Source organism: Pteronotus mesoamericanus, unplaced genomic scaffold (assembly GCF_021234165.1).
Source record: "Pteronotus mesoamericanus isolate MK-2021 breed Mesoamerican mustached bat unplaced genomic scaffold, CSHL_Meso_final contig_169, whole genome shotgun sequence".
NCBI classification, from domain to species: Eukaryota; Metazoa; Chordata; class Mammalia; order Chiroptera; family Mormoopidae; genus Pteronotus; species Pteronotus mesoamericanus.
This window is the reverse complement of record NW_026555068.1, coordinates 20,418,594-20,434,725: the sequence shown is the minus strand read 5'-3', so window position 1 is coordinate 20,434,725 and position 16,132 is coordinate 20,418,594. Positions and strand designations below refer to the sequence as shown.

The following is a 16,132-nucleotide window of genomic DNA, read 5'->3' as shown; positions in this document are numbered from 1 at the left end:
CTACAGAGGGTGCAGCCTTAAGATCTACTGTTGCTGGTGCAAGAATCTGTACAAAACCCTGGTAGGTGAAGGGGCTCAGCCTCGGCCATGTGACTTTGGAGAATGCTCTAAGGGCAGGATCTTTCTCCATCCACTCTACCTTCTTGCTGCAGTCAACCCTTCAGTGCAAGGTGGTTTAAATGCATAACGCAGGTAGGTGGTAATGAACGGCCCTACTGTCCTGCTGAGGTTGTTGTGGTGTAACACAATCTTGTCTGGGATGAATTGAAGGCGGGAAGAAGGAGCAGATGCTGGGCTGACCGGGGTCCACACATATTAAGAAGTAGACAAACAGATGTAAAACTTTTGCACGCTGAACACTCACCTGGGTAGCTTGCTAAAATGCAGACCCTGGGAATCACCCTCAGAAATGCAAACTCATGTGGTTCAGAGTTCTGCATTTTGACAATCATCCCAGATGACTCTGCTAGAGGCAAATCTGTAGATGTCACTTTGGGAAACATTTAACTAGATGCATATTTAGTGGACTTTTGAATTGACCATAATCTCTTTGCCAATGTGCCTCCATTATTTTGACAAATTTGCTAATGAACTTTTAAAGCAACCATTTATTACCCACTACCTACTTTATGCATTGTTTCATTTAATATTCATAACAATTTTATGGAAAAGGATATTACAGATGGGAGAACTGAGCCCCACAGGAACCAAATGACTTGTGTGAAGTCAAACAGCAAGAATGTGTAAAGTTCAAGGCCAAGCTGGCTTAGCTACAAAGCCATTGATTTCTCCACCATGACACAGTTTCTATAGCAGTGGAAAGTTACACCGTTCGACAGGCTGCACAATTTCTAACCAAAGACTGAAAAAGCATAGGGAAGAGTCATCATGAACACTTGCCAAATTTTCAGTCATGGTTATTATTATTATTATTAACACCTAATAGAGCATTTACTTTGTGTCAGGCAAACTTATAAGTCTTTTTCATGTATTAATTCTTTAAATCCTCACAACCACATAGGGTACTATTATTGTCTTCATTTTACAGATTAGGAAACTGAAGCACATGGGTACTCAACTTGCCCATTGTCACATCTCTGCCTCTTACTAGAGTCATGATTTGAACCCACAGAGTCTGGCTCCAGAGTCTCCTTTAAAACTAACAAAATGTGTAGTGATCTATGTGAAATGATACTGACATTGACTGGAATATGTCATTTGGAAATATAAAAAGGCCGAGTTTGGGAAAGCCTATTACTACCTCTTCAATAACAGCATTTAAAATGGTAAAGAAATGCTCGATATATGAGTTTATATCCACAATATGAGCAGTTAATTGGTAGCTGCCCTTTTAATTTGATAATAACCGATAGTCAAACTATTCATTGCAGCTATCTACTATACCCAACAAATATGCCCATCTCTTCTTCTTTCTTGATTGAGAGAGCGCTGATTTTGTCCAGATGGTAACATGTTCAAGGAAAGTGGACTTTTTTCTCGACTGCTAAGAGAGGCACTGTGATTGAAAAGAATGATACCTCTTATTTCCCCTTTGCTGATAATCAGTTTAAGAAAGGACTTTTAACTTAGTTCTAGACAAAGAGAAGCTTCTGGAAAGTATTTTGTTTCCTAATGGGAGGGAAAGTGAGAGAGTGAGCTGTACCTCCTTCTTGTCTTGAATTTAATTATTTGAGGAAAAGATAGTTGGTGCTCAGGGTACCATCTTGGCACCACCAGGAAACAAGGCAAAACATCTTGCCAGTGGGCAAACAAACAAGAGAGGACGATCTTGAGTCTCTGATGACATCGGTAATTCCCAGCGCCAATCCCAGGGCCAGCTGACCATGGGCTTCCTGCTGTGAGCTGTTTAAGCATCTCTGATGCTCAGGGGACTGTTAGCACGGGCTCCCTCTGTTACTTGCAGCTGAGAGCACCTGCAAAGCCTCATGGGTCTGGTCTCTGTTGTTTCCATACACTGTTTCTGCCGCCACAGCCAGTAGATTCAGTCATGGTCTATTAGTAATTTCTGTCATCTAAAGCAGCTGTCCAATCAGTTGAAAGATGTTCTTGTTTTTGTATTTTTCCCATGGTAGATTTCATAGCCCTTAACCACACGTCAAGAAACTTGCTTGAGGCTTCTGAGGTTTTGATATGTTTTGTTTTCTTTTGCTGTGTTTATCGTTGAAAACAAATAAGATACACTTACTAAAAAGATCTAAATGGTACAAAAAGAAAAAAAGTTGGACACAAACGTAGCTATAATTTCCGTCAAGATATTTTTTCCAGGTTGTTCAAAATAACCTGGCTCCACATATAATAAAAACTAACGTCTACTGAGAGCTTACCCTACGCAAGGCTCTGTTCCAGTTACCAAGAAGATGTTAGTTAATCCACATGACTCTCCCCATGTTCCATCAATGGAGACAGCAACCATGAAGGGACAGAGAGGCCTGGGTGCGGGTCCTTGGCAGAGACAACATGAACCTAAAGATTCCACTCCATGCCCAGCGGACTGTACTACCTCCACTGCGGTGCTTAGGAAGTGCTTGTTCAATCAACAAATGCATTTCATTGTTCAGAAATTTTCAACTTTTATAATCAAATTTGATAAGAGTTTTTCTTTATAGGTTCTGGCCTCGGTGTCATGTTAAATGAGGCAATTTCAGTTCTTAAACGTGCTAATTACTCAAATTATTTATTTTAACTTCCAGGTTTCCAAAATTCAGCATTTCTTCAAAACATGGTCATAACTTCCTCAGACTTTCTCAAAGATGTAGCCAAGCATTATTGCACACAGCAGAAAACCAATTCTTCACATTGCTAATTCACTGATATAAACAGAAGAATTTTATCACACCAAACAAGGCTTTGACATTTCTTATGAAGTTTATCTAAAGTTAACACTGTCACAGTTAGAAACAATGATTTGCTGCATTTACTTCCATTTCCTTATTGTGCTTGAGCCAGATGCTGCAGTCACCTGGGGCTCATGTTATAAGAAAGCCATGATACCCGTAATTAACAGAGAAGCCTGGTAGCATCTCATGTCTCTCTAGAAGACTGTTGATAGACGAACAATGGGTATAAAAGACCTAGCATCTTGCTGAGAATTGTTTATCACGCTTGCCATTATAGGCCATTTTCAAAGGACCTTCAAACAAAAGGATCAATCATTCCTTCATTCATTGTGCCACTTTCAGGAGGCTCGCTGGCCAAAATGCTACATGTACCGCTTGAATGGACAATAATACTTCTTCCTCTGTCTTTTTTAAGATGCCTGTCATTTTTCCTGTAGATTCAAATCAACTATGATTATCATTTTAATTTATAGCCAGTGTTTTGCAGAAACTGCACCCACTGAAGATTTCATAAATGTACCAGCAAGATACCATAATTATGAAGTACCCCAGCAATTAACTAATCCCCCAGGAGTGTATTAGTTTCCTATGGAGTCATAACAAAGTGCTACAGATTGGGTGGGTTAAAGCGACAGACACTTATTCTGTTCCAGTTCTGGAAACTAGGAGTCTGCTATCAGATGATGGCAGGACCACGTTCTCTCGAAAACTTCAGCAAGAATCTTTCTTGCTTCCTCCTGGCTTCTGGGGGTGGCCCTCAGCCCTTGATGTCCCCTGTCTTGCAGCTGCATCACTCCAGTCTCTACCTTTGTCATCATCTGGGACTTTCCCTGTGTGGTGGTGTTCAAATTTCTCTCTTCTCAGGAGTATGGCAGTCACACTGGATCAGGCCCCTCTTCATGATCTTATCTTAACTTGGCTGCCTCTACAAAGGCCCCATTTCCAAACAAGGTCACATTCCCAAGAACTGGGGCTTAAGACTTCAACATATATTTCTGCAGGACACAGTTCAGCCCATAAGCAGATATGGTACATGCAAGCACACCTTGGAGATAGAACGGTTTCAGATCTAGAAGAGTTTGCAGATTTATTAACAGTTCCCATGTAAAGAACAGCATGTGCACAGAAAAGAAGTGGTTAGTAATAGAAGCACAGAAATATCTAAAGGTAAAGAGCGGAAGATAGGTAGGCAGATGCCCCACAGTTCGTTCAAGGTTAATTGGGAATGTCCCCCACGTATGAATCACTTGACACACTGTCTTTGCTTGATTCTATGCCCAACGAACAATCTTTCAACTTAACGTGGTCTTAACAGGAATTCCTCTCGTAGGGAAGGAGCAGAGGACAACTTTGCAGTTGTGTCATTATTAGTTAACACACTAGAGGTGGGGGCTCATGCACCTGTATTTTATGAGTCAGATTAGCGTGGCCCCATCCTGAGAGGCCGGTCAGCTGTAAGGGTCCACAATCAGTGAGATGATGGGCAGTTTAGACACTGAAAGTGCATGGTTTAGAAATGATTCTATTTGCATTGAGAGTGACCTAGCACATAGAGGATTCTATGAATCAGAAGCAAGATCCCTCCAAAACGCACAGTTCTTAGGACGCAACATTGCAGTCCTGAATGAATGTGTAGGAGAATAGCCCAGTGTTCTGACAGACCGCACATGCCTCTAAGGCCCCCTGATGAGTGGCTACAAAAGAGAGATGACGGGAATATGAGAATATGGATGGTTCCGGCCCCTGTGCATCACGACGAAGTTGGCACAGCTTCCCTGCTTGGACCCTGAGACCTCTGCCTCTAGTTTCCATTGCTGCCCTCCGATGTCTGTTACTTATTCCCTGTTCCCCCATTTAGAGTCTCCCCTGTGTGATTATTCACTGGTGCTTCACATACTGACAACTGTATTCTCTTCCCTCTTCCACCATCCCAGGCCCTGGATAGTCCGACCCTTAGCAGCTTTGCCTCTCATCTCTCTTAAGCACACAATTGTCCTTTCCCCAAGTTCTTGCTGACTGCGAGGGCTGCTGCCAGCTGCACCTGTTTGCTGAGGCAGTCACCTGACACTGAGCTGTGATAGGAAGCTGACTATCTCTAGTTGCGGGAAAAGGACATCCTTTTGTTTCCATCTCAGTGCTCAGCGCTGTCTTGAAGTAGAAAAGTGCCCAGTACATGGTTTATTCACTTGGATTCAGAAAAAGGATCCTGACAGAATGTGGGTGTCATGGGCAGAGGATTGGTTAGCTCTCCACAAGGAAATACAAAACTTGGTGTTACCAGTGGAAATTTGCAGTAGCTCAGAATCCAGTTGGATAGCTTGCCAAAAGCCTAATGTACTCCTGAATGATGTTAATTTATTCACTACCGGACTTACTCGTTTCCCTTCCCTGCCCCAAATCAGAAAATAGGTCTCCTAAACATTCATGGATAAGCCCAGCCAATACCATGTTTTTCACTCTTGCTCAGAATTGACCGCACACTCCTGTGGATCATCACACTCATACACTCTATCTTTCACTATAATTCTTTAGATTTAGCAAAATAAAATATATTCCACTTACTAAGAAACTCTTACCTTTCCTATCTGCCTTTTGAGTTTGTATCTATCTAATCAGTCTGATTATAGTTTGAGTTCTCAAACACTTCAGCTACCAAGCATCTTGGTCCATTCTGATAGGTGTTTAAACACATGCACTGTGCGTGGATTTTACTAGTTAGCTATCAGGGCTCAATCTTATTTCCAAGTTCTTCCTGTTGTTCTCCCTAAACTGAAGCTGTCATCTTCAGTGACACATTTTGAACACGGCCCTGAAGTGGGGGGAGAGGGCACTGCTGTTTCAAGTCCCCTCGCCTGAATATGCGGGGGCGGGGGGGGGGTGTGCGTGTGCGTGTGCGTGTGCGTGTGTGTGTGTGTGTGTGTGTGTTTGCGTGTGTGTGAACCAACCCTGACCCTGGCCCATTTGGTCTTGTCGGACTAGTTAGGGTCCAGGTTCTGGAAGCAGGATTGTCTTTCCCAAGGCTCCCTTCAAGCTCCTCGCCCTCGGCTCAGAGCTCTAAGGGCGACGGAGAAATTGGACAGTGTTCCTTTAAGGCACGGATCAAGGAGGGGAGCCAGGGTAACTGCTGTAGACACAGCCCCAAGCTGCAATCCGGGGCCCAATTAGCAGTGCGCTAAGCAGGGTTTTTGTTTAGCTTAGCAACCGCCTGCGCGTCCTGGGGGCCCGCTGTGGGTACCTCCGCCTGCGGCGGGGGCCCCAGTCCCCACCCTCAGCCCGCGGTGACGCTGGCAGTAGTGTGGCTCTCCGAGGTCTCGCAGGACCAGGGCTGACGGACCGCTCTGCGCACAAGGTGGCTGCCGCCCCCTCGCCCCGCCGCCCCCCAGTCCCCCAGCCTCAGCGTCGAGCGGGCCCCCTGGGCGTCGGGGAGGCCTGGTTCCAGAGCTGCGTGGCTGAGAGCCCGGAGACGTCCCTCCGTGTGCGGCGCGCGCCTGAAGCCCTCGGGTCCGCAGGACCCCCGCCGCCGCCCGGGGCCGCGTCCCCCGGCTCCCTGCGAGCGGCCGTGGATGGAGCCCCGGAGCCCGGCTCCCCGTGGTCTTGAGGTTGAAGCAGCAGCGGGGACAGCATTTTCAAGGCTGGGACATGAAGGTCGCTGTGTTGGACTTTGGGTCTCTCTTTGCCAAAATCTTCAAGACCTCGACGGCGCCCCCGGGGCTGCCCTCGCAGGTCGCCCCCTCCGGCCACTGGGAAGGCGCTGCCACCGCCGGGTCGGCGGTCCCCACCCTGACCCTCCTCCCCGCCCTGGCGCCCGACTCGCCGTCCACCTCACGGGGGGCGCCCGCCTCGCTCCATCCTCGGCTCACCGCCTCCTACCCCAGGGTCTCGGTCGCGAGCCGCGGGACAGAAGCAGTAGGGACCCCCTTCTCGCTGCCTAGTAGCCCCAGAGCAACCCAAGTCCAGGCCCTGGCCGTGGCCGCCTCCGGCGGGGGCGGCAGCGCAGCAGGCTCCCCGGCTCACCTGGCGGCGGTGCCGAGGCCGCCGCCCTGCCCGCCTGGCGGGGTGTGGGCCGCGCTGCCGTCGATCGGGGGCGCCACTGGCAGCAGCAGTGCAGCCTCGAGCCCCCGGACCTCCCGCCAGCCTGGCCCGGACGACCGAGGTCCCAGCGCTTGGATGCCCCCCGGGCCTGGCCCCAAGACCCTGTTCTTCACCCTGCCGGACATTGGCGAGGAGTGGGCGTCGGACAGCGACTCGGAGGAGGGCGGAGACGCGTGAGTAGCCGCGGGGCCCAGGCCCGACTTGCCCCGAGACCGCTGCCCTCTGCCTGCAACCCCGCCTGGCCAGGCGCCCTTGAGAGCGCCGCGCTGTTGGCGAGTCCCTGAGCGCCCTCCCTGTCCCCGTCCTGGCTCTTCCTGTCGCGCCTTTCTGTTCTGTACAAAAACACGCTGTCACAGGCTTTCGCTCACCTTCTCCGCGCGTAATCCTCTGCTCTTCACCAGCGGGGCAGGAGTGGAGAGGAAGCGGGGCTTGAAGGCGAGAATTTTGTTTCCCGTCTGGCTGAGCCCTGACGGCTTGTTTGATAGTCTGGTTTTCTCCACCACCTGGAAAGGAGCCGGCGGGCCCCTTTCTCAGACGCAGAATGTGGCAGAGACGGAGGGAGGCTGAGTGTGCTCGTGGCTTTAGGAAAGGTGCGACTTTAGGAAAGGTGCCTCCCTGCTTTTCAGCCCAAATCTTATCCTCAGTGGTCGGGATTTTCTTTGAGCGACAGCTAGTTACTGTACACATGCCTAATGTCATCTGGCACCAATGGCACTTGTAACGCGTGTATAACATCAGCTGGCACCACTAGCATCGATAACGTTCAGGACAGTTCTGATGTCCACCACGGAATTACTGCGAGGTGCCCGGAGGTGCACGTTCCAGAAACCCTGACCATGTTTTTTTACTGTTGGAGGACATTTCCCTCCACACACGCACACACACGCATCCTTTCACCGCCGTGAGCAGCATTGAAAACATTCTTCTTATAAAGGGTGCATTTTAGAATTAAGGTGAATTTTATTTATTTTTTAATGAGCCGGTAAGTCGGTACAAACGTGTTCAGTCTTCTGAGTCTTACAAAAGAACAGTGAAATGGTTAAAGACCGGCCAGGACGGAGGTTTCCTGAACGCAGGTTTCTGCCTTATAGCCTCGCAGAGGAAGAGGAGACAGGCCTGCCAGCCCAGAAGCTCCAGGCGCGGCTCCTTCCCCCCCCCCCCCCCCGCCCCTGCCCCCCGCAGAAATAAATTAATTGGAGAACGTTTGCACCAAGACAGGTTCTCACCTGTTCACCATTTAAATAATTAGTCTTACAAAAACCTCATGACATTCATCTCAGTGCTAAAATAAGCAGTTGAATGTTTATTTTCATTTGAAGTATTGCAGTGTGATATAGATGAATCTACTGGTGTCTTGTCCTTAGGCAAAATCAGTTGTGTTTGGACAGGTGGCTAGAATACGGGCGTGTAAAGAATTAGATCTTTGTTACTGGTTACTGGTCCTTAACATTTATACAATTAATGTTTTATGGCAAACAGATCTGCACATTGGCCTTAAACTCTAGCCTTGGTGCTTTTTACAAACAGGCCCTGATATGCATGGGTGTGACCGGTGGAAAAACTGGTGTCGGTTTCCAATCTTGAGCATTTTAGTCCATGTTTGCATTGTCTGTACATTTCTAATAGATACCTTTTAAAATAACACTGTATTTGGCCTGACAGAAGAGACTATTTTGCATTAGGAAATGCATCTATTTAACTAAAGAAGAAAATATTAAGTTGATTATTCCTTCAGTGCTACAAACCTTTTGTAGCTTGAAGTATATTTTTCCCCTCTTGGGTTTCTGGGGTGGCTGTTTATAACACTGAATAAACAAATGTCATTCAACAAATGGATTTAAGTTATATAAGTACCACCTAACCTGCCAGCCTAAAACCCAGAGATGTGGAGAGGGGAGGTGGTTAAAATAGGGGTAGGAGCATGACACCTCCAACTTTATTCTTTTGTCTCAAGGTTGCCTTGGCTGTTTGTGGTGTTCTGTGGTTCTATATAAACATGAGGGTTATGGATGAACCTAGAGGGTATTATGCTCAGTGAAATAAGTCCGAGAAAGACAAACACTGTATGGTTTTACTTATACATGGCATCTGAAAAAAAGTGAACAGACAAAACAAAACAAAAACAGACTCATAGAACCAGAGAACAAAGCAATGGCTACCAGAGGGAGAGATGGGGGATGGGGAGAAAAAGGAAAAGGAAATATAGTGAACAATATTGTGATAAGTTTGCATGGTGGCAGACGATTACTAGAAGTTAGAGGAGTGATCACATTGTAAGGTTTAAAATGTCAAATCACTAAATAGTACACCTGAAACTAATGTAACTAATATAATATAGTATACTAACTATACTTAAATGAAAAACAAAGTAGAAGAAGAAAAAAACAGTAGGTTAAGAGGATGTGGATACATGTAAACAAATGTAAACAACTCCCTGAGAAATATTACTCACATTCAGTTGCCAAAGAAAACCCTCATTCCTATTTTATGCAGTTTTGAAGAAAGCCCAGATGTTTTACGTTTGACCAGATTATGATGTACTTGGCCTTTTTTAAAACTAAAAACAGCGAAATTAATTTGGGGGGCGGCATATGCAAACATTCGATTCAGTCTTTTGTTCTTTTTTTGCTAAGATGCTCTTTAGCCCCACGGGTTTTGATCTCCGACCCATGGATTCGATGAAGGAGCGCCCTGGAAAAGGATCTGCCCCTTCTTTCCACGGGGCCCGCGAGCTGCCACACCTGAGGCGGCGGTGGAGGTGCTGGGTTCCCTTCTTTACTCCCTCTCCCGCGCCCTGATAACGTGATCCCGCGCTTTCACCTCCACGGCCACCTGCCTGTGCGTTGCATTTAAACTTTGGACCTGCTTGACACTGTTTTTTCTGTCTCGTTCATCCCTGTTTGCTACCTCCGTTTGCACTTCCGGTTTGAACTAGACAATCAGCATCTTGTAAAAGGTTGCAAAACCCCGTTCGTTCTGGAAATAGAAGGATTTCTAACAGTAGGTAAGGTTGGTCGGTAGATAGAAATTGCTCTAAAAACTGTTGGTAGATGATAAACTTCGTGTGGTCAGAACATATTACTTATATCTTTTGTAACTTATTGCTGTTAGCATGCAATTATTGCTATTTTGAGTGAGTTCCATTGTTAAAGTCACGTAGGTGTGGAAATACTGCAGTTAACAGCTTGCAGGGTTTGTTTACTTGTCTGGAAAGAGAGGGAACGCAAGGCCTTGTCTCTCAGTTCATTCCTTACCAGGGCAGCCTAAATTTGGCGCGGTGCCTGTGGACCCAGGAATCAGAGTGGTTGGATTCCCATCTCAAACCATTTGCTAGGTTATGCTTCTGGGCAAGCTATTCAGTGTTCCAAACTGCAGAATTCCCACCACGATAAAATGGAGATGATAAAAATACTTGCCTCACAGGGATGTTCCACAAATAAATTGAAATAATATTTTCAGTGCCTAACACATAGAATAATGCTGTTAAAATGTTTTTGTTTTAATGGTTATTGTATGCTTCCTGGCACAGAAATGAAATTTGAGAATGTGCATACATTCCAGGTGAAGAGGAATGACAAAAGATAATTCATTTACATTTATCATGTGACTATACTGCATGGCATCATTTGGGAGAACAAATGATAGGACACAATAGTCTTTCCTCATGCTACCTGCACCCACAGTAGATGAAGCTTACTTTAATTAGCATTGCCGCTGATTTCGGTGTAATACCTGGAAGAATGGTGCCTGCCTCCCCGGGATCGAACTTTTAATTTTTAAAGACAATGCAGCATCATCAGCAGCATCATAAATCATGCACAACGCCGCCTTTGTGTAGCTCTTGCCTGCTTCTACCTGGTAATCCTGTGATTTATATCATATTTCATATGCATTTGAGACTATAAACTCTTTGTCTGTTCTGTGGCACTTAAGGCAACACACTCCCAGAAAAGGCATTTAATAACATTTATTACATGAATGAATGAAAATCTTTTCTTCCTCATATAATCCCATTTCACGGGTCCCTAGTCTCATGAAAATCCAGAGGCAGTTTAAGTATTTTTCTTTAAAAATAATTGTTGTCTTGGGCCTTTTTGTACCATTGTCTTGGAGTTTTCCCGAAGTCAGTGAAGCTTCCTGCTGAACCTCGGGTTTCCGCAGGGATGACTGGTGAGCTCAGGAGACAATCGCCCTATGACCATTGCTTCCTATTGTAGTCATCATTACTTCTATGTCAGTGACCATTACTAAAAAGAGTAATAAACTTGACTTGGTTGTCTATGTCGAGCATTTGTTCACACCCAGGGGAACGATTTTGTTCTTCCTGTCTTTTGCAATAGTTTGTTACCCTTCAAACTACCTTCTTTACCTTATTATTATAGTTAAGGTTGCAAAAATTATATTTGAGGTAATAGTTCTATGTTTTGCTGTGTATTTAAAGAACACATTTTGAATTTTCTCTAACATAATAGTTAACATGTACAATATTTGATATGTGCCATGTTCATAGCTACAATTACATGAGATCTGAATCCTTTCTAGTTCTAAAATTGTAATCACTAATTTAAATTACTACAGTTTTTTAGAGCCTAGGCTTGAAGTCAGCTTGACTTTGATTCAATCCCACTTTAAAATGTTTCTGAGGATACTAAAAATAAAATTCCAATTAAGTATTCACCTTGGGCACCTTACTTAACTTCTTTAAGCCTTATTTTCTCACCCATAAAATGAAAATTAATAATAATACCCATTCAAAGAGATACTGTAAACATTAAAAGAAACACTACATAAAAACTTCTCTCTACAATGCCTGGTACATAAGCCCCACAATAAATAGCTACTACTATTAGTTTATCATTCTCATTATTCTAAACACATTTTTATTTATCACCCACAATCAGCATCCTCTATACAAGGTGCAGTTTACTGCTAGAACCTCCAGAAAGATAAGTATGTTATTTTGCAAACATTAATGGTCAACCCGTCTTTATAAAATATCGATTCCGTCTGAAATCCAGAGGGAGCTGGACTTTTTGAGCAATCTGAAGAGTTGGAAATGGATCTCCTCATCAAAGAGCAGGGAAAATAAGACAGATGAGCCGGGAGAGCTTTGGGCACATTGCCATGGACGCGGAGTTCAGAGAGAAGTGCATAGATTAGGGAAAGAAAGGGGGTAGGCCGTGAGTGGCAAAGAATGTGTCAGCTGGGGATAAAAAGGCACTTTGGTTTGGGAGCACATTCCAGGGGACTACAACTGTGCAAGCAAAAGCATGAAGGGACAACACCACGTCTCATGCAAGGGATTCAATTATTTAGGAGCACAGCGCTTGACAAGGAATTCAGAGGAAACTGGGGAGAGCCTTGGGTACCAGACTCTGTTTAGTAAAACCTGAAAAGCTACTAAATGTTTTAAGGAAGGGAAGTGGCATGAAGAGGGCTGAGCTTTAGAAGGATCAAATTAACATACAAGAAAGTGTAAACGCAGAGAGATGGTAGGCGCTGGGGCCTACGGATGAAGCTGATAAAAATAATGGCGTTGGGATGATAAACATCGCAGAGCGTGGCCACGAATCATGAGAGTGAAGATCAGCTTCCGCCACGGCAGCAGAAAGTCCAACTCCCTTAGCGGGGATTTGCCCATCTTTGTCTTAGTCTCCGGCATCACTGGGGCCAGGACATTCAGGAGTGGGAAGGGGCTCCCTTGTTCTCTGATAACCTCTGTCCTTGCTGGACTGGATCCCCTGAAATGTCCACAGTTTCACCTCCTCCTCCTTCTTTATAGCCCTGGTCTCATGCACTATCCACAGGCCCTGCAAGTGAGGGGTCTCGCTCCCTTACTTCTGCGGTTCTCCGGAGACCCCTGCGGTCAGCCTGCTGCTCCCATAACACCCCTGTCCGCCCCAGGACTCCCCGAAGGTGGCCAGCCCACGCCGGCCGCACAGCCTTCCTTCTCCCTCTGCGATCCTGTCACCTCGCCAGAGCTCTGCCTGGGAGGGGGATCAGAGCCCAGGTCCCTCATGGTCCCGTTTTAGGTCAGCCTAAACTGTGAACTTGCTAAAAAAGTTGATGGTCTTTCACAATGACAAGGAAAGGAGTGAAGTAAGACTTTTCCTACTGTTGTTTAATAAACAAACTATTATGGCTAAGCTGAACTACATAAAATATTCCCTTCCTATACACACACACACACATACATACATACATACATACATACATATTCTTCTTAGAGTCATTGCCCTCTTAAATTTATTATAATGCTAGTAACAAGGATAAGTCTGAACCCCACCCTAGGAGCTCACAATTTACATCAGACTTTTAATACTAATAATATTATTCCAGAAAATGTCACTAGATGCCTAGAAAATTAAATAAAGATTTATTTTAAAATAGAACATTTAATGCAAATTCCTGACATTAAACTGTGAAGTATTAGAAGCCATTTATGTATGTGCAAGACTCTTTATAATCCAGTTGAAATAAGGGTCTACATTGCATAAAATGAGCCCTTCTCCCTAAAAATCAGTAAGCTCATTATCAAATTAGTGCATAGAAATAATTCCTAGGGAACTTTAACTTTAGCATATGAAGTATATTTTAAAGGAAGCAGATGTTACAGTTTCAAGAAAAAGCCTACCTCAGTCAGACTATTGTTCTACTTACTAGACTTAACATTTTTGTAATTGTGTTTCACTGACCGACTGGAGTGTTGCTCAAATATGTATTACTGCACAAATCTGAGGTGCTTAGCATTTAAAATAAGAGCTCGTATTTCCATGTCTACTAGTTAACAGGCTGCATGCAACTACAGATGTTGTCATGACTCCCCAAAACAAACATACAAGGTAAAAATGTTATTTTCATCTCATAGATGAAAAGGTTGGGGCTCAGAAAGGAAATAATTTGTCTAATTTCACATGGCTAATCTGTGAAAAATATAAGAATAAAATCCAGGCAGTCAATGTATATCATCCACAATATGTGTAACCAAGGTTTTTTTTTTGTTTTTTGGTTTTAACAAATTGTTTAAGATGGTAATAAAAGTTAAAATCTACTTCTAAGGTAGTTGTTGGTATTTTTCCTGTAACAAACCTACTCTAAGAAATTATACTCTTTCCAATAAATATAAATTTTGAAAAATAAAAATAATGTTAATAAGTAACCTAAAAGTAACTTCTTCAGAATACTATTCCTATTAATACTGATAAGACCAAATTAAAGCTTAGCTTTATTCATTTTGAAGTACAGATAACAAATGCCTTTTGGCATATGGCTTCTTTAAAATAAAACATTAGTTTTGCAAACTGTGGTTTATTATATATGCAAATAATAAATTATCTTGTGTATATTTAAGAGCAAATCAAATATTTTATTCATTCTAGTAAGGCAGTAATGCGTGAAAGTGAAAGAAAAAATAGACTAGATATGGCCCTTGCAAGGGGAAAGAACATACTTAAACATCAATATTTTCTTAATTAGATGTTTCACTTAATTGCATGTTTCATTTCTAGAGATGCCTTATAATTAAATATTGACAACTGTAATCCTTGCAAGGCCCTTATTTTTAAGTTCACTCAATGACTATACTTCTTCCACATAACATATAACAATTTGTATCTTTCTTGCATGTTGATTTTTAACATAAATGATATGATTTTGATGATCTAAGAAAATCTAATGAGATATCTGTTTTAAAGATTCACTAAAATGACAACTTTTAAATTAATCACTAACTGCAGTTCCTTACAATGAGATGTCAAAGGATTATGTAATAGCAAATATGTAAGTTACTATCACTTTGCTTTTGTTATGAAACCTCATTTTTATGCAAAGTAGTGACAGTAGCTGAACGTAAGTTCTATTTTTACAGCATAAGTTCTATTTTTACAATTTGTGTTCTGAGCTAGTTCGCTAAAATTATAAAACACTTTGACTTGAGCATCTCATGTGTGTGCACATGTGTATTCCATATACACTTCTAATGCATTACCTATCTTTGTTGGAAACCTGTTTTTGTCTCAGGCTGACTGACCATGAAACAGGATGAAAGCCTATTTTCTCCAGAAAGTATTAGTGAATTACACTTGGCTTAAAATGATTGGGGGGCAAGGGGATATGTATTTTACTAAAGATTTTCTTGGGAGGTGAATGATGGTTTATAACACACATTATGCAATATTTCACTACAAAACTTTCCTTAGTTCTATTTCCATCAGTGGCAGACTCGATAGCTTGAGATCAGCCACCACCTGACTAACTAGAAAAGCCAGACAATAAACAGCAACCACCCAGGAGTTAGGAAGAGATCGAAAAAGACCAGCCTATCAGACCAAACCCCAGATTTAAATCTTCTCAATTCTTGATTGGATTAGGGTGATTTGGATGGCTAGATTCCCCAGCCCAGTCTCCTGTAGAGGTAGATTTAATCCCTTCTGAATGGAAGCTGTAAACAACAACTTTATATTGTTTATCAAAGACAGTTTAAATGTAAGAACACAAATGTTGAATATAAATGTTTGGATGCAAATTTTAATAAAAACAAAGCTGGTGTAGCTTTTATAATAGCAGACCTAGTAAACTTTTTAGCCCATAATGTGAAACTGAAACACATAATAGTGATCTAACTATTACTACAAAGTCTTCATTTTATGCTCTACTAATTAAAAGAATAATTGAAATCAAATGTTAAAAACACTTCGGAAGGGAATTTGACTATGTTGATGTTGCAGTTTGGGAAACTGAACTCTTCAAAAATATATTCAGGGGGATGTTTTCACTTTGAAAGCCTGATGAATTCTTTATAAAAACATTATGGAGTTTCCTCAGAAAATTAAAAATGGAACTGCCTTTTGACCCAGCAGTCTCACTGCTGGGAATATATCCTAAGAATCCCAAAACACCAATCAGGAAGAATATATGCATCCCTATGTTCATAGCAGCATTATTGACAATAGTGAAGATCTGGAAACTGTTTAAGTGCCCATCGGTAGATGACTGGATAAAAAAGCTGTGGTACATTTACATTTGCATTACTAGGGGGCCATGTAAAAGAAGGAAGTCTTACCTTTTGTGACAGCGTGGATGGACTTGGAGATTATTACGTTAAGTGAAACAAGCCAGTCAGAAAGAGACACATGCCATATGATCTCACGTATATGTGGAATCTAATGAACAAAAGAAACTTA

The 16,132-nt window shown here is 43.2% G+C and overlaps 1 protein-coding gene across 2 annotated transcripts in view; it reads left to right on the top strand.

Annotated features, from left to right (window-relative positions):
• Positions 1-6,470: 6,470 nt before the first annotated feature.
• Positions 6,471-16,132, top strand: part of FAM149A (family with sequence similarity 149 member A) — a 36,808-nt gene continuing 27,146 nt past the window's right edge. For both annotated transcript variants that reach the window (XR_008528526.1, XM_054566144.1), the window contains exon 1: positions 6,471-7,123. Coding sequence is in view for 1 of the 2 variants with exons in the window: in XM_054566144.1 (XP_054422119.1) it covers positions 6,498-7,123 (626 nt within the window). In the remaining variant the exon portion in view is untranslated. The remainder of the gene's footprint in view (positions 7,124-16,132) is intronic.